The 25,720-nt window shown below is 54.2% G+C and overlaps 1 protein-coding gene across 1 annotated transcript in view; it reads left to right on the plus strand.

The window, feature by feature from the left end:
* The first annotated feature begins 293 nt into the window (after positions 1 to 293).
* The window catches only part of PIK3R3 (phosphoinositide-3-kinase regulatory subunit 3), an 89,163-nt gene continuing 63,736 nt past the window's right edge, over positions 294 to 25,720 (plus strand). Inside the window, exons 1-3 of the mRNA XM_029083133.2 lie at positions 294 to 376; positions 9,192 to 9,288; positions 13,014 to 13,100. Coding sequence (XP_028938966.1) covers positions 13,079 to 13,100 — 22 coding nt within the window. The 5' untranslated portion in view covers positions 294 to 376; positions 9,192 to 9,288; positions 13,014 to 13,078. The remainder of the gene's footprint in view (positions 377 to 9,191; positions 9,289 to 13,013; positions 13,101 to 25,720) is intronic.

The following is a 25,720-nucleotide window of genomic DNA, read 5'->3' on the forward strand; positions in this document are numbered from 1 at the left end:
TGAACCTGTTTCCTCAACTGTGAAGTGTGGCATGAGGGACAATAATAAGCAGAAGTAAAATGAGATAAGAAGTATGAAAGCCCTTTGGCAAAATCAAAAACGTTCTACCACGTGCAAGGTAATGTTGCGGCACTCAGTCCAGCACTCAGCCCACTGTAGTGCTCAGCACAGTGCTCTGCTCACCATAGGCTCAGGCAATCCTGGCAATACTGACCTGCAGACTCTCCTCAGGCTGGGCAGTTGCTGGGGTTGAATCGGGCTTTGGGTCTGAGTGTGTTTTCTGTGTTTTCCAGGATCGCAGGGCAGCTAGTTGTCGCCACTCCCCGAAGGTGCCAAGCTGACTGTGCTACATTCCCAGAGGCTCCAGAGAGACCAGGTGATGGACGTGTGTGCAGTGGTGGGGGGCTAAAGAAGGCTGAGATGACGACGGCGAAGTTGTCTTGTCTGCCCCATGGAATGCCTAGTGATGCCTAGTGGATAGAGTCGGAAAGACCTGGGTTCTAATCCGGGCTCTGCCCCTCGTCTCCTTTGGTGACCTTGAGCAAGTGAAGTGACTCAGTTCCCTCATCTGTAAAAATGGGGATTAAGACTGTGAGTCCCATGTGGGACAGGGACTGTGTCCATCCCGATTAGGGATGGTGGGGATGCAGGGAAAACTGGTCACACCAGGCTGCTGGGGACACTGGGTCTTCTGGGGGTAGTGGAATCATTTGGGGGATGGTGGAGACGCTGGGAATAACAATACTAATGATAATTGTGATATTTGTTAAGGCTACTATGTGCCAGCCACACCCCCAAGCACCCCTAAGCCAGTCCCACGAAGGGCACAGAGGAGCGGGGCCTGGCTGGGGAAAAACAGGTGTGGAAAGGACCAGGATCCTCAGGTAGCGAAGCGAAGTCCCAGAGCCCGCCAGCAGATGGCGACTTGGCATCAGCCCCCCTCCCGTGTCAATCAATCAATCAATCCATCCAAGGTATTTATTGAGCGCTTTCTCTGTGCAGAGCACTGTAGCAAGCGCTTGGGAGAGTACAGTAATACAGTTAGCAGACACCTTCCCTGCCCACAACGAGCTTAGAGTCTAGCTGGGGAGCCAGGCATTAGTATGAGTAATAATAATAACTGTGTTTCTTAAGCCCTTACTATGTGCCAGACACTGTATTAAGCGCTGGGGTGGATTCAGGAAAATCCGGATGGACACAGTCCCTGTCCCCCTTGGGGATCACAATCTCAATCCCCATTTTACAAATGAGGTAAGTGAGGCCCAGAGAAGTGAAGTGTCTTGCCCAGAGTCACACAGCAGACAAGTGGCAGAGCCGGGATTAGAACCCGTCACCTTCTGACGCGCAGGTCCGTGCTCTATCGGCTATGCCATGCTGCTGCTATGTCATTTATAGTACGTCATTTAAAGATATGTACCTAGTGCCGTGGAGCTGAGGGTGGGGTGAGTATCAAATACCAAAAGGTCGCAGATCCAAGTGTCCCCGCCCCTGTTGTGAGGTGGGGAGGGGTTCTCCATCCCTCTACCCTCGCCCACCTCTCTGTCCTACCCGCCTCCTCTCCAAGCCCACAAAGTCCCTGCGGGGCCCCTCAAAGTGGCAGCCCCAGACAGAGCTGAGGGTCAAAGTTTCCCAGACTGGCAACTCAGAAAAGAAGCAGAGCCCACTTGCATCGTGTTTAGCTTCTCATTGGCACAATCCATCGGTCGTATTCGCTTACCGTGTGCAGGGCACTGCACTAAACGCTTGGGAGAGCACAGTATAACCGTCGGTAGACGTGTTCCCTGCCCACAACGATCTTACAGTCTAGAAGGGGAGACTTCTGTTGCTCATGTTCTGGAAGTCTCCTGGCTTCTCCTCCCCCTCCTCCCACCCCAAGCGTGCTCCCGACCCCTACCCTGGTCCTAGAAAAGGGAACTGAGTGACTGGTAGAGATCCATTTGGGCAGCTGGGGTCAAGGAGCTTGGGGGGCGTCGGCAGCACCCCCTTCCTCTCCCCATCCCCCCCAGCTTCTCCCTCTCTCCCCCCATCCCGCCAGAAACACCTTCACTCCCACCAGTGTCACACCAGGTCACGCTCCAGCCCCCCGGAGTGGGTGGATGGGAGAGGCTGCTCGTCCCCTCCCTCCGGAAACCCTCCGTGGAGGGAGGCTCAGGAAGGGGAAGCGAAACCATGGAAATTCAGGGAATGATCGCCTTGGCCCAAACGGGATCCCGCAGGACAATAGCTCCTCGGACGACAATAGCTAGTCACAGTCAGGGCACAAACCGCTGGGCTTCCGACTTGGATTCCGACTTCCGGCCGTGGGCCCGGACTCCAAGAAGCCTCGCTCTGGCCCCTTCCACGGTGGCTGAGCCTCTCTCCTCGCTGGCCGGTCCTCATCCCGTCCCGAGAAGCCACACTGACCCTCTTACCCTCCCGGCCTTTTTTCCCCGGCCTCCCTAGCCCACACTCCCACAGCCCATGCCACCAGATGTGGCCTCTCTCCTTTATCTCTGGCTCTGACCCAGAGACCCCCACAAAGGCAGCCATCCGTGTACCCTTCCAGACCACCCCCCCCCGCACCAAAATGCATTCATTCAATAGTATTTATTGAGCGCTTACTATGTGCAGAGCACTGTACTAAGCGCTTGGGATGAACAGGTCGGCAACAGATAGAGACAGTCCCTGCCTGTTAAGCGCTTACATTGTGCCAAGCACTGTTTTAAGTGCTGGGGTAGATACTAGTTAATCAGGTTGGACCCAATCCCCTGTCCCACAAGGGGATCACAATCTAAATCCCCATTTTACAGGTGAGGAAACTGAGGCCCAGAGAAGTGAAGTGACTTGCCCAAGGTCACGCAACAGACATGTGGCAGAGCTGGGATTATAAAGCCAGGTCCTTCTCCCAGGCCCGTGCTCTATCCACTAAGCCACGCTGCTTCTCTATCTGAGTGGGAGAGGGGCAGGAGACGGGGGGTGCCCATCTTGCCCCGCTGTGCTTTTCCCCGCCGGAGAGGCCGGGGCTTGCTGAACTAACTGCCCCCCACTTCCGCGCCCCTGCCAAGCCCCGGCCTCTGCCGTCTCCCCGTCTCCAGCCCCCAGCTGACTCCGGCCAAGGGAAGGTCATTTCCTGCCTGAATCAGGAGAATTCCCGCCCCCTCCCCCTGCCAGGGCAGCTGCCAGAGGAGCTGAGTCAGCACCCTCACACAAACACACACACAGACACACACACCCGCACACCCCTCTTTAACCCCCCCAGCTGAGAGTCTGCCCGCTCTGTCCGCCTGTCTGTCCTGGGCCCAGGCCTGAATCCACTCTTCTACCTCCCCGAGGGAGACTGCCAGTCCCCCGGACCTGAACTCTAACCTAGCCCACTGGGCCATCCCTGACTGTCCTTCCTCTGGTCTTATACAGAGGACCGAGCTGTCCTCTGCCTACCGACTCTGCCCGCCTTTCTCCGCCACCTCTGCCAACTTCCTGCTCCAGCCCCCTTAGGAACCGAGACCCTCTAGTTGTCCCCACCCCCACTGCTGGGGCAGAAGAAGGGGTTCAGCGCTCATCGGGGGCAGGGATTGTCAGTGTTTATTGTTGTACTGTACTTCCCCAAGCGCTTAGTACAGTGCTCTGCACACAGTAAGCGCTTAATAAGTACAATTGAATGAATGAATGAAGAACGGCTAGAGCCAGGGTCTGGGAGTCAGAAGGAGCTGGGTTCTAATCCCAGGTCCCCCACATGTCTACTGCGTAATCTTGGGCAAGCCACTTAACTTCTCTGGGCCTCAATTCCCTCATCTGTAAAATGGGGATGGGGACTGCGAGCCCCACATGAGACAAGGACTGTGTCCAGCCCGATTTGGTCCAGCCCAGCGCCCGATACAGTGCCTGGCATAGAGTAAGCGCTTAACAAATACCATAATTATTATTAGGCGGGAGGCTGGGATTCAGTCTGAGCCCCCGGGTTCCGGGAACCTCTCCCCGAAGGGGCCAGAGGGCCTGGCGCTGTGAGTCAGAGCTGAGCCGGCCTGACCCAGATTCCCCCCACCCCGAGTCTTTTGTGCACCCCCGCCCCTCCCCCCAACCCCCCCACCGTGAAGAGCCCAAAATAGAGACGACTGCTGACGGCGACTCCAGCCTCCTGCTGCTGTCAAGGGAGGGCCGTGGGGATTTCCTGGCATATGGGGCCGGGGATTTTTTCCATCGTGAGAGCTGGATGGGTGGGCGGGAGGGCGTCTGTGTGTGCGATAATAATAATCGTGGCATTCATTAAGCGCTTACAATATGCCAAGCGCTGTACCAAACCCCGGGGTAGGCGCTCATTCGGAATGCCAGCGCATGTGTCTGGGAATGCGTGCATGTGTGGACGGACATTTGTGTCTTTCTGGGAATGTACGGCTTGCGTCTATGTTTGTGTATCTGCGTGCGTGGGGCTTAAAGAAGCGGCTTGGCTTAGTGGATAGAGCAGGGGGCCGGGAGTCAGAGGGTCATGGGTTCTAATCCCAGCACCTCCACTTGTCTGCTGTGTGACCTTGGGCAAGTCACTTCCCTTCTCAGGGCCTCAGTTACCTCATCTGTAAAATGGGGATTGAGATAGTGAGCCTCACGGGGGACAGGGACCGTGTCCGACCCGATATGCTCGTATCCACCCCAGCGCTCAGTACAGTGCCTGGCACATAGTAAGCGCTTAACAAATACCATAATTATTATCATCATTGGTAGTTCTGAATCTGTGAAGGGGGAAGGGTTGGTCTGGGTTCCTCACATGCTTCTTCCTCAACTGGATTTATTTTGTGTCTTTCTCCCCTTAATAATAATAATGATGATATTTGTACACATAGTAAGCACTTAACAAATATCACAATTTTAACAATAATAATGGTATTTGCTAAGTGCTTACTGTGTGCCAAGCACTGTTTTAAGCGCTGGGGGGATACAAGGTAATCAGGTGGTCCCGTGTGGGGCTCACAGTCTTAATCCCCCTTTTACAGATGAAGTAACTGAGGCCCAGAGAAGTTAAATGACTTACCCAAAGTCACACAGATGATAAATGGCGGAGCCAGGATTAGAACCCATGACCTCTGATTCCCAAGCCTGTGTTCTTTCCACTGAGCCACGCTGCTTCTCTATTATTATTATTATGCTATCCATGTGGGTGTATGTAAGTATGTGTGCACATGCACGTGGGTGTGACCCGGAGCAGCCGTGGGGGTCGCCTGCAGAGAGGGGGCGGGGGCCTGAGCTGTTGGGGAACAGCTGGAGGACGTGGGAAACACTGGCCGCCACTGCAGCCCAGAAGGGTGTTGGGGCAGACAGGGACCTTAGGGAGGCCTCTGGCAGAAGCCCCTGAAGGGAGATGGGGGGGAACTCAGAGGGCAGGACCCCGGGATTCCAGCTCCTTTGGTCCCCCAAGTGGTCTTCCCCTTCCTGCCTGGTGGCCCAGACGACGCTGGGGGGGACAGGCGCCACAGAGAGTCTCTTGTGAGAGGCTAGGCGTGGGCCCCGCTGACCACCGGAGCTCTGACACCCAGCGTCCCCAGCTCAAAGGTCCGGTCTTAGGGTGGGGTCAGCCAGGAAAGCGGCATGACCTAGTAGATAGAGCCCAGATTGGGAGTCAGAAGGACCTGGGTTCTAATCTCGGCTTCTTGGGCAAGTCACTTCACTCATCTGGGCCTCATTTCCTTCATATGTAAAATGGGGCTTAAGAATATGAGCCCCATGTGGGATAGGGACTGTGTCCAACCCGATTTGCTTTTATCTACCCCAGCGCTTAATACAGTACCTGGTCCAAAGTAAATGCTTAACAAATACCATGTTCTTTTATTATTATTACTAGGAAAACAAATCCTTTAAGTGCTTTGAGATCCTCTGCCCCCTAAGCCCCGGGTGCTCTTCACCCACCCAACCCCCAGAACGCTTATAGACATAGTTTTCTTTGTTATCACTTCCTCCTGTCTGCGTTTTATTTTCATGTCTGTCTCTCCTGCTAGAGTGTCAGCTTCCTGAGGGCAGGGATCATGTTTTCTAACTCTGTCGTCCTCTCCCAAGCACCTACTACAGTGCTCTGTACACAGAAGGCATTCAGTAAATACTATTGATTGATTATCCTCGATACTGGGGCCTCTTCTGTCTTAAGGGGACCAGGGCTTGAGGGAACCCGGGAAGACCTCAGTTCCCTCCCTTTTCCCCCGGGAAAGCCGAAGGAACTACCCTGAAGGGTGGCTGGGGGGGAACTCCCCTACCTCCAAGTGAGTTCGAATTCAGTTTACCCAGGCTCTCTGCCAAGTCCCCCACCCTTACTGGGGTGATTCCCCAGCACGCTTCTTTCTTACCTCTCCAGGAAAAGATCCTGGTCGTATAATCTCCGATCCAAACCCAGTGAAGTGGATCATCATCGACCCTATACCCCGTCTACATAGGAAACAACACTGCTGGCTCAGAACCAAGGGAGCCAGCCACCCTTTGGCCTCCCAGCTCCCTGAAATAGGCCCCTTCCCCCTCCCAAATGCTGCTGAAAAATCTCATTTTGGTTGTGTAGACAACAAGACTTGAAAATGACTCATTTATTGGTTTTCTAATCCCGAGAATGGGGGGAAGCCTCCCTGGAAAGGTGAATGGAGTCGGGGTTCAAGGTACTCTGAGCTCCCTGGAAGACTGGTTTGGGGGGCAAAGGGGGAAGGGAGGTGGTGATCCTGGATTCCAGTCAGAGCGGCCCTCTTGGTTTGACCCTTCCCCTGAATGGTGAGGTGTGAGGACCGTTCTTGGAAAACAGGGTCCATGATGGCCCCCCTATAAAACAATACCTGTAATAATAATAATAATAGTGGTATTTGTTAAATGCTTTCTATGTGCCTGGCACTGTACTAAGCCCTAGGGTAGATACAAGCAAACCAAGTTGGACACAGTCCCTGTCCCACACGGGACTCACAGTTTTAATCCTCATTTTACAGCTGAGGTAACTGAGGCCCAGAGAAGTGAAGCGACTTGCCCAAGGTCAGGCAGCAGACAGGTCTCATCCTCTCACCTTCGTCTGCAGGCACCTGGATCTTTGCACTCACACGCTCACGTCGGATTCTGGAGATGGCTCAAGTGCCCTTTCTTCCAAATTGCTCCAAGAACTGTGTGACCTAAACCCCGAGCCTGTCTAGAGGGAGGGAGGAAGGGCGAGAGGGAGGAAAGGAGCAAGGATCCTTCTAATCGGGGGCACCTAAGTCCCAGAGAGGTTAAGTAACTCGCCCGATGTCACACAGCGAATGGAGAACTCAACGGAAAGAAGCTGGGGAGGGGGACTGATTTGGAAGGGGCTTGGAGATCCGTTGGGGTGGGAGCAGGATGGATCCCAGCCGGCTCCGGGAATTTCCTCTGGGGACTAGGGCCAAGACGTCTGCGGGTTTTATTTTTGACCGTCCTTCCTTTTGGGCAGTTTGAGCGCAGTCAGAACCCCCTCTCCTCCCTCGTCACCCCACCCCCCGCCCGCCCGGCTGGGGGAGGCTTCCATTCCCTCCCGCTCCTTTTTTCTGGGTGGGGAGTGGGAAAGCCACCCCAGCCAGGCCCCTCAGTGGGCAATCCTGGCAAGAAAGTCGAGCTTCTGGGGGCGTGGGGGTGGCACCGTCCAGCCTCCTCTCTGGCAGGGTTGGGGTTACCCAACCAACACCCCCAGAGTGCTGGGGTCCTCCACCCAAGACGCTACCTGGAAGCAGGTGGCCTTTGTGGTAAGCCCCCTCCCACTGTCCCCCAAACTGAAAGCAAAGCAGCTTGGCTTAGTGGATAGAGCACGGGCCTGGGAGTCAGAAGGAACTGGGTTCTAATTCTGGCTCCGGCTCCCAGTTGCTGTGTGAACTTGGGCAAGTTGCTTCACTTCTCTGTAAAATGGGGATAAGAGTGTGAGTCCCATGTGGGACAGGGACTGAGTTCGACCTGATTAACTTATATCTACCCCAGAGCTAAGAATGGTGCTTGGCACATAGTAGGTGCTTAACAAGTACCATAATTAGACATAATTATTAAGTTTGGGTGGACACAGTCCTTCCCTTCGAGGGGCTCCCAGCCCCAGATGCACAGGGCTGAGAGCAGGCACTGGGAACCACAGGGACTTGGGATAGGAGAGCAGGAAATTCATTCATTCATTCAGTTGTATTTATTGCTTACTATGTGCAAAGCATTGTACTGAGGACTTGGGAGAGTACAATATAACAACAATCAGGCACATTCCTGCCCACAACGAGCTCACAGTCTAGAGGGGGATGGTGAGTTGGGGGTGGTCAGAATCAATCATTCATTCAATGCTATTTACTGGGTGCTTACTGGGTGCAGAGCACTGACCTAAGCGCTTAGGAGACTACGATATAACAGAGTTAGGAGACATGTTCCCTGCCTTCAAGGAGCTTACAGTCTAGAGGGAGAACTAAAGGCCGTAAGCCCCCGGGGGGGCAGGAACTGTTGTTTTGACTATGGTATTTGTTAAGCACTTACTATGTGCCAGTCACTGTTCTAAGCGCTGGGGTAGATATAAGATAATCAGTTTGGACACCGTCCCCATCCCACATGGGCTCACAGTCTTAATCCCCATTTTACAGATGAGGAAACAGAGAAGTGAAGTGTCTTGCCCAAGGTCACACAGCAGGCAAGTGGTAGGGTCGAGATTAGAACTCAGGTCCTTCTGACTCCCAGGCCCATGCTCAACTCACTAGGCCACGCTGCTTCTCTGCTTCAGGTTCCCAAGAGGCCGGGACTATAGAGTGTTCTGGTCTGCTCCTGGGGGTGAGGCAGGGGCAGTTACTGGGGAACTAGCACTGGCTGCCCACACCATTCCCGCCGCCCTCGCTGCCCCTCCAGCTCTTCTGCTGCCCCTTCCCCATCTACCCTGGGCAACAAGGGGCTCTGCAGACGCAAATCCCAGCGACGCAGTCTGAAGTAAGAGTGTGCGTGTGTGTGAGCGGGGGCGGGGTGAGGATGGGTTGGTGGAACAAGGTGGAAGAGAAGAGACAGCATAGTTGTGCGTGTGTATATGTGTGTGAAAGCTGGGGCGTGTATGCCTCTGTTCATGTGGGTACGTATTTCTACGTGGGAGTGCACAAGCAGATGCATGTGAGGATGGGTATGTGTATGTGTGTTTGTGTGTGCCCCTCAACCCTTTCTCTTGCTACACTCCCGGGTCTCCTGCATCTCTCCGCCTGAGCCTGTCTCTACCCTTCCTTCCTTCCGTCCCTGTCCCACAGACCACCCCCAGCCCGGAGGAGTGAGAGTCACCCAGCCACCCCGAGGTCCTCTGCCGCCGCCCCCCACGCTTGCCCACTCGTCCACCCGCCTGCCCAGGTGAGATGGCTGATCCCTTCCAGCCAGGAGAGGAACCCTGGGTCAGAGGTCAGAAGTCAGGGGGCATCATGCCCACTCCTCAGCATTCCTCAGGCCAGAGTTCCTGGGGGTGGCTGGTCTCCCAGCTCAGCATCCTCAGCCATAGGCTGGCGAGCATGGGGGTTGATATCTGGTCATCCCAGTGCACCTGGGTTCTGGGGTGTTGGCTGCCTGCTCATGATGGGGGGACCCAGCTGGTCAGCACAGGGCCAGCAGGAACAGCCGACCAACGTTAGCACCCCCCACCCCCCTGCCAAACCACTGGTTTTCAGCAGGGTCTGAGCTGAGCGGCTGGGATAGGGCTGGTCGGGGGTTGGCAACTGATCTGACCGGGCAGCAGGGCCGGCCTCATGGATGGAGTGGGGCCAGAACTGCCCAGAAATGGGAGTACTATCACCCCAGAATTCCCAGCAGAGACTTTCACCAGCTCCCTCTGCCACTAAATTTGCTCAGACACTCAGGAACAGCAGAGACCAGTTTGGCCCCAAGTTGACCCAGCTGGGTGGAGGGTCTGCCCCAAGGAGACTTCTCTCCTCCCAACTCCCCGGCTCCCCCTTTCCCCTCCTCCCCTCCCCTGCCCCAACTAGGGCAGCTGGCCAGAGTGGGTGGTTTTCTCCTGATTGTGCTGAGCGACTGCCAGCTGGACTCGGCCTACACATTCCTGTCACCACATGGCAGGGGATGGGCAGGGAGACGGCTCAGTCCCTCCAGGGTCAGGGGTCTCTCCAACCGCCCATCGGGGGGGGCGAAGGGGAGTGGGAGGGGTATTATCTGGGAGCTCTGTGGTCCCCTTTTTCCCCCTGCCATTTTAGAGTGAGCTGCCTCCCTTGTTGGCTAAGATATTCCAAGGTCTCTCTTTCAGGACCTGAAACACGGCCCCCCACTCTCTCCCTCAGCCCTCGCCCCCAACCCTCTGACTTTCCATGGCCCCAGCTGTGGAAGGTTGGCAGGAGGGAGTATTTCTTCCCATTGTCTCCTGGACAATGTCTCCAGTAGCCCCCAGGCACAGCCCTGGGTTCCAGGTTTCGCCTCTGGCCCGAGCACAGTGATGGTGGGTGGTGTGGGCGACCCGAGGGATGGCGCTCCCCGTATCGCACGGCCGGGAATTGGGGGCCCAGAGAGGTTTGGTGCCCGGCCCGGAGTTGCCCAGTAAGACAACATCCGAACTGGACCGATGCAAAGACAGTCATTCAGTCAATTGTATTCATTGAGTGCTTACTGTGTGCAGAGCACTGTACTAAGCACTTGGAGAGTACCAATGCAACAGTGGACACATTCCCTGCCTCAGTTAGCTTATAAACTTAGAGGGAGTTCTCCTGCCTCTCCACCCAGGAGGAGAAATCCTGCCCCAGAACCCTGATGGTTCCTGAGGGTCCCCTCTAGACTGGAAACTCATTATGGGCAGTGAATATGTCTATTTATTGTTATATTATACTCCCCCAGGCAGTTAATACAGTGTTCTGCACTCAGTAAGCACTCAATAAATATATCTAACTGAGGGCCATGGAGAGAGGCAGGATGCCCTGAGCTCAGTCGTCCGTCTGGGTTTTCCTCCCAATAGGGGACACCTGCCATGCTGTGTGACCCTGAGCTTGTCTCTTGCCCTCTCTGAACCCACATTGCCATTTCCTCGGGCTAACGCTGTTCCTGCCGGAGCGCCCAGCATGCCCCTCCCCCCGAAATCGTATTTGAGTGCTACTGTGTGCAAAGCACTGTACTAAGCGCTTGGGAGAGTACATAAGAACCACACTAGAACATTAGAACACTCCTGCCCACAATGAGCTCACAGTCTAAGACTTTCCCCGAGAGGCCCCGACGGGGCTCAGTGAAGAGACAGAGGGAGCGGGAGAGGCGGGGCCGGAGACGGGGTGCCAACCTCCGGCTTCCCAGATTCTGGAAACGGCCTCGGGGCCCCGTTGTGCGGTTGGTGAGCAGACAGTCTTCCCGGAGATGAGCGGAGTCGACAGCTGACATAGGGGAAATCGCCCCCGCCCCCGCCAGCCCTGGCCCCTCTCACACACACACACACAAACACACCACACACACACAAACACATATACCCCAGCTTACTGGAACCCTCTGCCTTCCCTGGAGCAGAGGTGCCAAGCCTTTGGGGCACATTTAAAGGGGAAGACACCATTTCTACCCCGCCTCTTCTGCTCCGGTCCCTCAGATAAGTCCCTCAATAGTATTTATCGAGCGCTTACTGTATGCAGGGTAAGACTAAGCGCTTGGGAGAATACATCACAACACTAACAGACACATTCCCTGCCCACAGTGAGCTTTCAGTCTAGAAAGGGAGATGGACATTAATATAAATAAATTACAGATATGTACATATGTGCTGTGCAGCTGGTGGTGATGACTAGAACAGTGACTGGCACAAAATAAGTGCTTGACAAATACCACAGTTATTAGTATTTATTAAAGGGAGCTAGTGAGGCAGAAGGGAGCAGAAGAGGAGAGGAGGGCTTAGTCAGGGAAGGCCTCTTGGAGGAGATGTGCTTTCAATAAGGCTTTGAAGGTAGGGAGAGTCACTGTCTGTCGGACATGAAGGGGAAGGGCGTTCCAGTCCAGAAGCAGGAAGTGAATATTATGGTATTTGTTAAGCGCTTACTATGTGCCAAGCACTGTTCTAAGCACTGGGGTAGATACAAGGAAATCAGGTTGTCCCAAGTGGGACTCACAGTCTTCATCTCCATTTTACAGATGAGGTAACTGAGACACAAAGAAGTTAAGTGGCTTGCCCAAAGTCCTTAAGCAGGAAGCAGCAGTGCCAGGATTAGAACCCACACCCTCTGACCCCCAAGCCCATACTCTTACCACTAAGCCACGCTGCTTGTCCTAAGAAGGTGAGAGGTCGTCAGCAAGGTGAGATTGATGAAAGAGCATGGCCTAGTGGAAAAAGCCCTGATCTGGGAGTCAGAGGACCTGGGTTCTAATTTCAGTTCTGCCAAATGTTTGCTGTGTAATCTTGGGCAAGTCACTTAACTTCCCTGGGCCTCAGTTCCCCTGTTTTCCCTTTTACATAGACTCTGAGCCCCATGTGGAACAGGGACTGTGTCCAACCCAATTGACTTATATCTACCCCAGCGCTTAGACCAGTGTTTGACACATAGTAAATGCTTAACAAGTGCCATAAAACAAGCAGAAAACAACAACAGAACAGGGAGGGAAGCTTGTAGCCTGGGGAGTGATGAGCTGCTTTGGACCCATTGCACTCGCTTTTCCTCCTGCCTGGAGCTCCCTCCTCTCCCTCAGAGCCCTCCTGAAAAGCCACCTTCTCCAGGAGTTCCTCCCCGATTGCCAGGGAAAAGCCAATCCAAGCATAACATCAGGCAGCACACAGTTCAGGATGTAGGGGCCCAGAGAGATTACTTCCTTCCCACCACGACCCTGCAGCCAGGGTGGGAGTCCCCAGAAGGCAAAGGTCACCGAGGAGCCCTCACTGAAGGCTTCCTGGAAGAGACGGGCTTTGAAAGAGGAGAAGGGACCTAGGAGGAAGGCATTATAGACATCATAGCTCAGCTCTGCCTTGTTTTACCCCCTCCTCCAGTGCTGAAGGGCTTCTCCAGTTGCACCCCACACTCAGCTGAGTTCAAGTTAACCCTAGCCCCACCCAAGTTAGGATACAGCCCCTCCTAGCCCCAGCTGAGCTCAATCCACCCTTCCTCTTCTTCTTGCAGCCTGCAAACTCCAGGTCTACGTGAGACCCCCGGAAGTTAGAGAGTCTCTTCTGGCCAGAGGTGGGATGGAGCCCCAGGTGGGAGCAGGTAGGAAAACCAACTTTTCTTCTTTGCAGTTTGGATCTGCCTGCCTTGTCCCCAAACCCCAAGGTTGCCGGAAGGGAGAGGGGTGGATGAGGGTGTGTTTGAAAAATGGGAAATCACAGGCAGGTTGAAGTGGGAAAAGTGGGGTGAGGAAGCAGCCTCAACTCCTTCTCTGTGACTGTGACCAGCCTGGGCTTCTGGGGGGTAGGAAAGGTGGGTAGGTGAGGTGATCCGGCCGGCATCTGATGTGACAGAGGAGGGAGGACCAGGCCTTGGAGAAGAGGGTGATTGTTTCTCCCGTAGCCCTGGGGTCAGGGCAGGGGGGCTTGGTGGTGGGTGGGGGCTTCACTTCTATGTCCAATCACCAGCTGGTTGGCCCAGAACAACCTCGAGCCCAGCCTCACCCGTCATTCTCCGTCGCTTTTTGTATATTTACTGGGGGTGGGCCAAGACGGGACTCTTGGTGTGATATCCGGGCCCTTGCTCTTTCCTGGACAATTTATGTGGCAGTTTCCACCCTCCCGAGTCCACATTTTAGGCAAGAATTCCTCGGGGCAGGACTCCACCTCCTTGTTTTATGGGGGTCCCCAGGGGCTGGCCCAGGCCCCTGCCTGTGAGGGGTACCCCCATGCCCCTTAGCTACTATCACTGCCCCAGAAGCTCTACCCCAGTGGCAGGAACAAAGCCCTAGTGAGATCTGGTGACATGGAAAGGGCATGGGAGTGTAGGAAAATCCAGATTCGCTTTGGGGATCGAGGTTCTCAGATCAGTGCTCAGGACCTGGGCTTTGGGTTTGCTCACTGGGAAACTCGCCCGTGCGGACGTGAAAGCAGTTGGTGGGGGGGGGGGGAGGGGGCAGGAGGAGGTTGAGGAGGAGGCAGAAGGGAGGGCTGGCGGGTTATCGCTCCATCGGGCGGGTGGAGCCGAGAGCTGGCTCGTTGACCCACAGTGGAGCCAGCTGGGCTCCTTCCACAGGGAAAATGCTTAATCACGATGGACAGACAGATGGACGGGCAGGCAGACGGACAGAGAGCCGGCTGGGGAGGAATGTGGGGAGCAGGACGGGACTGAGGAGGGGTTAGGGGACTCTGCGGAGGAGAAGGCTGGAGCCGGAGGGGTTGCCAGGAGAAGTGGGAGGGGGCAAGTAGCGGAGCTCCCGGGGGACTGGGCCCAGTTGGAGTCTGTCCAGGCCCTCCAGTCCTCTTCCCTGGGACTCTGAGTGAACCTTGGGGGCGGGAGGGTGGGGGAAGATACGGTTCGAGTTAGAAATAGGAGCTGGTGGGGTAGCCAAGATATCTGGGGAGGGGGACAAGGGACCCCTTTCATACTGGCAGAAAGGCAAATTGTGTGTGTCCGTGCATCAGAGTCACCTGGTATATACATACACAGGCACACCTGGACTGGTACAGGCCCTTTCAAAAAACTTTTTTTTTTTTAAAGGTATTTGTTAAGCACTTACTAAGTGCCAGGCACTGTACTAAGCACTGGGGTGGAAACAAGCTTAATCAGGTTGGATACAGTCCCTGTCCCACGAGGGGCTCACAATCTTCATCCCCATTTTCCACATAGTCCCCCTTCTAGACTGTGAGCCAGTTGTTGGGTAGGGATTCTCTATGTGCTGAACTGAGCGCTTAGTGCAGTGCTCTGCACACAGTAAATGCTCAATAAATATGACTGAGTGAGGGAACTGCAGCCCAGCCAAGTGAAGTGACTTGCTCAAGGCCACCCAACAGACAAATGGGGGAGTGAGGTTTAGAACCAGGTTCTTCTGACTCCCAGGCCCGTGCTCCAGCCACGAGGCCATGCTGCTCCAACCTCCCATCTCCATCGGGGTCAGTCCCCGTCCTGTGCCTCTGCCCACCCCCAGGGCCCACCAGCTCAGGGTGAACTCCCGAGAAAATGCCCTGTGAGGGGGAGTGTCCCCAGGAGTCTCCGGGTCGGGAATGGGGGGGCTCTGAGATCCGGTGGGGGGCTGATCCATTCTGCCCGCCCACCCAGCCCCTTCTCTCTCTCCCCTCCACCCCCGAGAGGGCCTCCAGGCTGCCTGGGGAGGGGGCAGGTTGCAAACCTTTGACCCTGGAAGAGTGGGGAGGGTCCTCCAGGGTGTGGGGGGGTCCCCCAAGGTCGGGGGCTGGAGGAGGGGGGCTTCGAAAGAATCAGGCTTGGAGGGAGGCGGGGGAATTGCGGCGGAGCTGGGCTTATGTAAATGGAGATGACATCAACGCTGCACGAGCTATTTATAGCGCGGCTCTTCCCCCTCTCGCTTCATCGCCCTGCACAGCCCCCCGCACAGCCCCCCGCACCGACCCTCCACCCCCCAACGCCGCCTTTCCCTCCCCCTGGGGGCGGCTGCCCACTTTCACGCATTCAGTCGTATTTATTGAGCGCTCATTGTGTCCACAGCACTGCGCTACGCGATTGGGAGAGTACCCTACAACCAGACCCCCGATCAGCCTCTGGCTCAGTTTCCCCTGTGGGAAACAGGGGAACACCTCCCATCCGATCCTGGCTCGCTGTCGAGTCTGACCCAATCATTTATTTATGGAGCGCTTACTGTGTGCAGAACACTGTGTTAAGTGCTTGGGAGAGGGCCTTATAAGAGCCGGTAGGCACGTTCCCCGCCCCAGACGAGGGTAGAGGGGGAGACAGGCGTTAATAAAAATAAATAACCTCTTCCCGGGTGCCCCCCGGGTGGGGAAACTGAGGCCCGGAGAGATGGTTCCCTGGACCGACAGGCAGGGAGGGGAAGGGGTCTACAGGAGCGGGTGATGGTTGTGCACTCTCCCCAGCGCCCTTAGCCCCTTGGCATCGCCACGAGCAAGGCACTAAAAAGGAGAGGCAGCCCGGCCAGCTGGAGACCAAAGGTTAAAGGGTCTGGTGCCCCTCCTCCCCTCCCTGACCCCTTCCCCTCCACGGGAGGTCAGGAAAGATTTAGGTTAGACTCCAGACTTTAGGCTGTCAGAGGTGGGGGCCAGGGGCAGTCTCCCTCTCCCCCCAGCCCTCCGGCCTGCTCTGGTCAGCTACACAGTGGAGAGTGGGGCAGGAGGGACTTGGGAAAACCAGCTGGGACCACCGATTCATGGGTCCTAAGCGTGGCCGTGCTTCCTATGCCTCTGACTTCTGCTTCCTTTGTCATCTCCATCCTCCCTCTTCTCCTTCCCAATCCAGGAGGAAGCCCCTCTCCCAGAAGGGATTTCTAGCAGCTTTTTCCTCAGGGAGACAGATGGCTTCCTCTTCCTCCCTGGATTCCACTGCATGGGAGGCAGACGGCCCCCTCCTCTGCCCCGATTCCCGGAGTCCTGCCCCTCCTCCTCCTCCTCACACTCTGGGCATGCCCTCTCCTGGGACACCCCTCCCACCCCTGGCAACTGGAGACCGTGCTGGGACCTGTGGTGTATCTGTAACCCGGGGTACCCGCCCTCGCCCTCATTGTGTAAGGGAGACAGGAGGCTGGGAGAGGGACTTGGCCCGGGAAAAACGGGCAAAGCTGGAGCCGGGATGGAGGCGGAGACCCTAGTGGGGAGGCCCGCAAGGAAGGCCCAGAAGTGGTACGGAAACAGCTGGGATGACCAGCTGCGGGCAGGAGATGGGCGGGTCCAATTCTGGCCTATTCTCCCTGCCTCCATTCCCCCAGGTTCCCTTCCTAATAATAGTAATAATAGTTGTGGTTTTCAAAGGCTGGAATAGGTACCAGATAATCAGATTGGCCCTAGGCCTTGTCCTACACAGTGTTCATGGTCTAAATAGGAAACAGTAGTATTTACTGAGCGCTTACTGTGTGTGCAGAGCACTGTACTAAGCACTTGAAATAGTACAATACATACAGTCTAGAGGGGAAGACACATTAATATAAATTAATTACAGATATGTACATAAGTGCTGTGGGGCTGATAGGGGAAGAATAAAGGGAGCAAGTCAGGGCGACACAGAAGGAAGTTGAAGAGAAAGGAGGGCTTAATCAGGGAAGGCCTCTTGGAGAGGTCTGCTGTGTGACCTTGGGTGAGTCACTTAACTTTTCTGTGCCTCAAATCCCTCATCTGTAAAATGGGGATTAAGACAGTGAGCCCCACGTGGGACAGGGACTGAACCTAAACTGTTTAGCTCGCCTCTACCCCAGCTCTTAGTACAGTGTCTGACACATAGTAAGCGCTTAAATACCACAGTTATTATTAAGTTTGGTGGAGGATGGAGGATAGGAGGTGCCTCCCCTTCCTCTGTCCAGGGTGGGCAGAAGCTTGAGAGAGAGTCAGTCAGAGAGCCTCTTTCTTCCCCCTCACCCCCAACAAGACAGAATAGAAGACACAGCCTGGGCCAGACACTTGGCTCAGCCAACAGTGCAAGGCCCCAGGGCAGCTGAGTGGTCAGAACAAGGGAGCCCTGTCCGGCTCCAGACCCGTGGGCTCCAGGACCCAGGCCTTTCTCCTCCTTTCCCCCCACACCCTTCTCCCAGCCTCCTTCCCAGCAGTCATGGGGTCCCCTGGCTCTTAAAGACCCCTCCCCCCCACAGAGTCAGTTAATCATATTTACTGAGTGATTACTGTGTGCAGAGCACTGTACTAAGTGCTTGGAGAATATGACATAACAATAGTCACATTCCCTGCCCAGAACCAGCCTGCAGTCTAGAGGGGACTATATAGGGGAGGCCAATGTGGAAATGTTGGGGAAACATCAAAGTGCCAGATAAATCTGAGGACCTTTTAGTGAGTCTCATCTGCCCAAGTGATTTGCCCAAGGTCACAGCAGGCAAGAGACAGAGCCGGGATTAGAACCAAGGTCCTTCTGACTCCCAGGCCTGTGCTCTGTCCACTAAGACACACTGGTCACCCTCTCCAAAGTGGTCAGTACCGGGCCATTCAAGCAGTGGGTGCTCAGAAAATCCTAATGGGCTGGGGTCTGTCGGCCAGGGCGGGCGGTGGGGACCGATTCCACCGTAGCCCAGAACCTCAGGTGGCTGCACCCCTGCCCTGCCCGACCAAGTCAGATGGGTGGCTTCGCTGTGCCATGTAGGGCTCACCACTTTGAGCTTCCTGCCCTGCTTCCTCCTCTCCCGGTTCCCTCCCCCACCTGCTCCCTGATCCCAGGCCGGGGATGTCTGGAGTCTGTTCCGGCCTACTGTCTCCTTCGGTTCCCAGTCCCCCACCCCCCTGCACGGCTTCTCTCCTCCAAGTCTGGGACATTCCTTCAGTCAGTAGGGCCCCAGATGCTCCTCGGTCAGTTTCAGCACCTAGTTCTGCGTCTCGGACTCGGCACCCGATGTCACGCAGACCCGGGAGGGAACGAGGAAGCTCTAGCAAAGCCAGGGAGGCACGGGATGCTGTCAGTGGACCACTGTAGGATAATGCAAAATCCATGGTCTTCCACAAAATGGCACCCGCGATGTCATCACGTGAGGTGGAGAGCTTGGCATCACACCTGAGGCATCAGGTGTGGCAGGGTGGCCTCTCATTTGCAGAGTTTCCCTCCTCTCGCCGGACAGGGGTTATCGAGGCATGGGGGATGTCTTCCCCATCAGCCAGAACGGCCCCTGCTAGGGGCCCAACACTTCTGAATGGACTGGAAACAAATCACTGAGTGTTTAGTACAGTGCTGTGCTCACGGTAAGCACTCGATAAATACCACTGATTGAGTAGATCAGGCCAGACAAGAAGCGGCCTGAAATTCCCTTCCATGAGAGGAGGGGATTCTTGGCAGTCTCTCCAGGAGTGAGCTCTGGGCCACTTCCTGTTTGATGACGCTCACCTCCTGGTCGTCTCGGCTCACTTCCCGTTGGACACGGCTCAATTCCGGTCCGAAGCCCCTGCTGCCTTCAGCCCCGGGACAGGAGAGCAGCGTAACTTAGTGGTTACGGACCTAGGAGTCAGAAGGAATCCCATTTTTGTCACATATCCGGTGTGTGACCATGGGCAAGTTACTTAACTTCTCTGATCCTCAGTTACCTCACCTGTAAAATGGGGATTAAGAGGGTGAGCCCATATGGGGCAGGGACTGTGTCCAACCTGATTAATTTGTATCTACCCCAGTGCTTAGAACAGTGCTTAGCACATGGGTCTGATCGTAGCTCAGCTGGGGCTGTGGTGGGCCACCCATCCTGCCCAGCCAGTCAGTCGATCATAAATGATTAACATACCACCGTGCCACCGGCAACCTCTTGCTCATGCTGTCCCTCCTATCCTGAATTCTCTCTGTCTTTTCCTCTGGCCCAGCTCTCCCTGTCTCCAAAGCCCTTCTGAGATCACACCTCCTTCAGGAGGTCTTCCCGAACACGTTTCTGTTCTTTTTTTAAAATGGTATTTAAATGCTTGCTGTGTGCCAGGCACTATTCTAAGCGCTGGGGTAGATTTAAAATAATCAGGTTGGGGCTCACAGTCTTCATACCTATTTTACAGATGAGGTAACTGAGGCACAGAGAAGTGAAGTGAGGTGCCCAAGGTCCCACAGCAGGCAAATGGTGGAGTCAGAATTAGAACTCAGGTTCTTCTGGCTCCCAGGGCTCTATCCACTAGGACAGGCTCTCTCCCACCTCCCAGCTCAACTCTTCATTCAATTCAGTTGTATTTATTGAGCACTTACTATGTGCAAAGCACTGTACTAAGCGCATGGGAGAGTACATTATAAGAGTAAATAGACACATTCCCTGCCCACAGTAGGCTTATAGCCTCTGTGCTGATCATGCACTTGTTGTGTACTCAACTTCATGTAGCACCTCTGTACAAGTGTGACATACCCAATTATTTAAGCACCAGCTCAAAAACATACCCCCCCCCCTGTCAGCGGTATTCCTTGAGCACTTATTGTGCGCAGAGTTCTGTACTAAGCGCATGGGGGAGTACAATTATCGTTATTACTATACGACAGAGTTGGTAGACACATTCCCTGCCCACAACAACCTTACAGTCCCTCTCCCCACTGCAATTCTCTTGTCTATAAGGTTGGTGGGGAGGGTCTATGAGGTGGGGACAGCATCCCAGTGAGGAGGTGGGGAGGAGTGGGTTGGGCTGTCAGGAGCCAAAGCCACAGTGGGGGCGGGATGGGGTGGAAGGCTTCTCCATTCACACTGTTTGGTCCCCTCCCCGGGTTGAGGGTTTTTTTTGTCAACAATAATAAGCAGTGCAGCTCAGTGGAAAGAGCCTGGGCGTGGCAGTCCAAGGACCTGGGTTCTAATCCTGGCTCTGCCACTGCCCTGCTACTTTGTGACCTTGGGTGAATCACTTTGCTGCTCTATGCCTCAGTTTTCTCACCTGAGGCACCTTCCCATCTCCCCTTTTGTCTTGTCTGGTCTTCTCCTCCTCCTCCTCTCTCTCTCCTCCTCCTTCTCCTCTCTCTCCTCTCTTTTCTCTCCTCCACCTCCTCTCCTCTTTTCTCTCCTCCACCTACTCTCTCTCCTCTCTTTTTCACTCCTCTCTTTTCTCTCCTCTCTTTTCTCTCCTCCTACTTCCCTCTTTCCTCTCTTTTCTCTCCATGTCCCTCATCTGTGTGTCTGTCCCCCTGTCTCCCAGTCCGAGACGGGAGGAGGTGGTGTGGCCGCTCAGGGGTGGTGGCGTGAGGTGGAAGGGCCCAACTCCCATGTCCCCCCACCCCCAGCCAGGTGGTGAAGGGGAAGGAGGGGCAGAGGGGGAGGGAAGAAGCGCGTGTTTGCAGGAGGAAAAGAAACTCTGAAAAGCTGCCAATTCCTCCAGCTCTCCTGCCTGGCCAAACCGCAGAGAGCCAGTGTCTGCACACTGTGAGCCACCTTTCTCTAAGGCCCTGATCTGCCGAGGGGGAAGGGGGCCGGGCGGGCAGAGCGGGGGCTCTGGGCCAGGTGGGAGGGGACAGACGGGGACAGGCGGACGGAGGCCAGGGTAGCAGCCAGACTGGAGGATTCTGGGATTTTTGCAATGATGTTTTCTTGGGCCCCGAATCCTCCCAGAAAAAGGATAGCTTTTATCTAAAGAGTTCAAATAGTCTCACCCCCTGCCTCCGTGCCATTGGTCCACCGTGGGCAAACACCTCAGCAGGGAGTCGAAGTCCAGGCTGGTACCTGTTGGCTGTTCCTTTTCAGGAAGCTGCCCTGGAAAACCAATTTTATTGGATTTTCCTCAGGGGCTTGGGCATGTGGGCCTATAACATGGTGACCTGTGGTGGTTGGGTTAACAGGATTAAGGATTCTAGCTTCTCCCCCACTCGTTGAAGGGAAGGTGAGGAAAGCCCATTGGATCAGAACCCAAAAGCCAGGTAATGAAAGAAATCGGGCTGTGAGTCAGGAGGGCTATATTCAAAATGAAATGTGTGTCTTGGTATGTCTTTCTCCTTCATAATTAATCCATGTTATGTATTGAGTGCTTACCATATGCAGAACACTGTACTAAGCGTTTGGGAGAGTACAGTAAGCAGAGTTGGTAAACATGTTCCCTGCCCACGACGAGCTTACAGTCCAGAGGTGCAGACAAGGTATTTCAAGTGGCTGACACCTAAACTTGATCTTCAGGGCCCCAGGACTGAGGGTGGGATGGCTTGCGTCAATCCTTCGCTTCTCCAGTGTTCAGTTTTTCCCTCTGCAAAATGGGGAGAAGAGGAAGGCTGAGGCTAGGAGGTTGCCGGAAGTCTTGAGTTGAGTTGTGGGGGTAGAAGGAGGGAGGGGGGGAGAATGAGGTCATGTCTGCAAAGGGCTGAGGGGGTGGGAAAAAAGGAAAACTAAGTGCTGCCTACTAAACTTCAAAGGGCCGTCCTCGGGGCATTGTTGTGACCTCTGTGTTTGCTGGCATTGATTAGTTAACTGTTGCAATAGGTAATGGTTAATCATTGATTCAGTACCCAGAACACAGCTGGGCAGCCAGAGAAACTGAGCCAAATGAACCTGCCCGGCACTAGCTCCGTGAGGCTAGCGCTGGCCTGCCTAGGTTGCCGGGCGCAGGCTGGGGAGGAGTGTGGGCATCCTATCTCCTGGCCTCTTTCCCCTGTCTCCTTACCCTTCACTACTCTCCCTCCCTCAACCCCATCTCTGATGCTGCTCTACAGATGCCTTTTGCCACGGGGCACAGTGTCATTTATGCCACCCTCTGTGGGCTAGCATAACTCCTCATGCTGGGTCTCTGGGAGAGAATCGGGGGTGTTGGAGGGGCCGTAATTTCTATTAATGTCTGTCTCCCACCCCTAGACTGTAAGCTGGTTATAGGCAGGGAACGTGTCTATTATTTTGTTATATTGTACTCTCCTAAGTGCTAAGTATAGTGCTCTACACACAGTATGCTCAAAGATGATTGTTGGGTGACCCATCTCTAACCACGAAGGCGTGTTGTTCCGGATAGCAAGCAGCATACGATTCCTCTGAGCATCCTGAAGCGGGTAGCCCGACAGGCAGTTTGGAAGAGGAGCCTGAGGGTCCGGGGAGTGGCTGGAAGTTAGGGGTGTTGGATAACCCCCAATATCAGCAATGAGGCCTACAGAGGCTAGCTGTAGTCTGGGGGAAAGCCACAGGTTGTTCTCATTCTGCTGCTTCCGGTGTGACCTTGCGCAAGCCACTGAGCATCTCTGAGCCTCCTTCCCTTCTGCACCTAGATGGAAAAAGATTGGGGGTATTTTAGGGAAGAAAAGTCCCACTAGCAGCCACATGGAGTACCTAAGGGAGGCCCCTGCTTAAACCCCTCTCCCCATTTTACAGATGGGAACACCGAGAGTCTGAGCCGGGAGCCTCCTCGCTCTCTCGGTCACGTCAGTCAGTCGTATTTATTAAGTGCTTATCATATGCAGGGCACTGGACTAAGCGCTTGGGAGAGTGCAATGTAACAGACACATTCCTTGCCCACAACGAGCTTACAGTCTAGAGGGAGAGACGGATATTAATCGGTGGAGTGTCAGGGAGGGAATTAGAACCGAATGCAGGCCTCCTGGTGCTCATCCTCAGGGTACCGCCTGTCCCACCTCCTCCCCTGCCTGCCTCCTCGGCCAGCACCATCTGTCCCCGGAGTTGAGATTTTCAGCTGACACTCTCTGTACCTCTCGGACTCTTCCCCTCTCTTCCTTCCTCCCGTCTCTACCTCTGACTCCCCCGGGCTTTCCGCCTCTCTGCGTCCCTCCCTGTGCCAATACCTTTGTGCCGCCTAAGCCCTTAAGTAATCACAACTCCCCAGAGAAGTGAAGTCACTTGCCCAAGGTAACAAAGTAGTGCCGATTTTCTTATATACTTAAAAATGAGATTATTATGCCTCTTACTTGTAACTTCAGGGCCTTTCTTCCCCTCTAAACTGCAAGCTCCCTGAGGACAGGGATCCAGTCTACCAATTCTCTTGTCCTCTACCAAGTGCTTAGTACAGCGCTCTGGATGCAGTAGGGGTTCAATTAATACTACTGAAGACTCTAAGCTCCTTGTGGGCAGGGCACATGTCTATTCTGTTGTACTCTCCCAAGTTCTGTGCTCTGCACACAGTAAATGCTCACGTTCAATTCAGCTATATTTATCACTGTACTAAGCCCTTGGGAAAGTCCAATATAAGAATAAACAGACACATTCCCTGCCCCCAGCGAACTTACCGTCCAGTTGGGGCAAACACGGACCTGGGAGTCAGAAGAACCTGGGTTCATTCATTCATTCAATTATATTTATTGAGCACTTGTGTGCAGAGCACTGTACTAAGCGCTTCGAAAGTACAATTCGGCAACAAATAGTCAGTCCCTACCCTACAACGGGCTCGCTAATCCTGGCTCCACCACTTCTCTGCCCTGTGACCTTGGGCAAGTCACTTCACTTCTCTGGGCCTTATTTACCCCCTCTGTAAAACGGGAATTAAGACTGTGAGCCCCAGGTGGACTGTGTCCAACCTGATTGTCTCGAATCTACCCCAGCGCTTAGTACAGTGCCTGGCACATAGTAAGCACTTAACAAATACCATCTAAAAAATAAATACAGTTGCTTGATTGTCTCTCTGTCTACCTCTGCCTGTCTGCCTCCCCTTCGTTCACTCTTTAGCAGTGGCTTCAGCCTCTCCCCTCCCTGGCAGGTTCAGGGTGGAAGAAGTGTGTGGAACATTCCATTTATGCACGCACATACACTCTCTCCCTCCCTCTCTTTTTCTCGCGTGCGCACTCTCTCTCTCACACACACACTCTGTGGGCTGCTCTCTGCACGATTCCTTAATAAATCTTTTCATGCCTAATGAAACCCGCTCCCCAAACTGACGGTAAAAAAAAAAAAAAAGCCCCCAGACAGAAAGGAAAAAAATGCAAATGATGCAGAGGACAGTCAAAAACCCACCCCAGTTCGAGGGGGCCAATATAATAATAATGTAGTTAAGTGCTTGCTAGATGTCAAGCACTGTACCAGGGACTGGGGTTGATGTAAGATAATCAGATCAGATCCAGTCTCCAGATCACTCAGCAAGAAGGTAGCAGAATGAGGATTAGAACCCAGGACTAGAACAAGAAACAGTTTTGCCTAGTGGAAAGAGCACAAGCCTGAGAGTCAGCCCATCTGGGTTCTAATCCTGACTCTGCCACTGACCTGCTGTATGACCTTGGGCAAATCATTTAACTTCTCTGGGCCTCAGTTCCCTCATCTGCAAAATGGGGTTTCAAAACGTGCCCTCCCTCTTATTTAGACTGTGAGCCCTTCTGGGACCTGATTATTTTGAAACTCCCCCACTGCTTAGTATAGTGCTTGGAACATAGTAAGGACTTAACAAATACCACAATTATTAATATCAAGTTCTTGGACTCAATCAATGGTATTTACCGAGCTTTTTTTTTCATGTAGGACACTGTACTAAGCGCTTGGGAGAGTCTAGTACAACAGACTCTCAGGCCCATATTTATTGCACTAGGCCATGCTGGAGACAGAGCCAATCCTGAGCCTTATCCATACCCAGGCTAACTGCTTCATCCCACCATCTGGTCACTTGAGCTTCTGGGAGGTACTGTGGCCTAGTGGAAAGAGAATAGGGCTGGGAGTTAGGAGACTTGGGTTCTAATCCTAGATCTGCCACTTGTCAGTTGCGTGACCTTGGGCAAATAATTTCTTATATCTGTTTCCCCTTCTGTAAAATGGGGGTGTTACCTGTTTTCCCTCCCTTGGACTGGGAAACCCTAGCGGGACAGGAACTATGTCTGATCAGATTGGGTTGTATTTATCACAGTGTTTGACACACGGTAAGTGCTTAATAAACACCAGCATTGTATTATTTTTGTACAGTAATAATCGTGGTGTTTAAGTGCTTACTATGTGCCAAGCACTGTACTCAGTCCTGGGGTAGATATAAGATAATCAAGTCCCACATGGGGCTGACAATCTAAGTAGTGGGGAGAACAGGTATTGAATCCCCGTTTTGCTGATGAAGGAACTGCCTTGCCCAAGGTCACACAGCAGGTGCCTGGTGGAGCTGGGTTTAGAACCCAGATCCTCTGACTCCCAGGCCCCGGGCTCTTTCCACCAGGCTATCCTGCTTCTCAGACTGGCAGCAGGATGGAACGCAGAGGGACAGAGAGCAAGTGCCAGGCTGGGTGAGGGGAGAGGGCAGTTGCTAGACAGAACAGGGAAGATTAATAGGGTTGGGAGTTTTTGCCTCTTCCCGGCTCAGATTGTGCCGGGGCACAGGAATGCCCCAAACTGACCAGTTCCCTCCAGCCCTCGCCCCATCCCTGGCACTGGGCTTGCC

This window comes from Ornithorhynchus anatinus, chromosome 18 (genome assembly GCF_004115215.2).
Source record: "Ornithorhynchus anatinus isolate Pmale09 chromosome 18, mOrnAna1.pri.v4, whole genome shotgun sequence".
NCBI classification, from domain to species: domain Eukaryota; kingdom Metazoa; phylum Chordata; class Mammalia; order Monotremata; family Ornithorhynchidae; genus Ornithorhynchus; species Ornithorhynchus anatinus.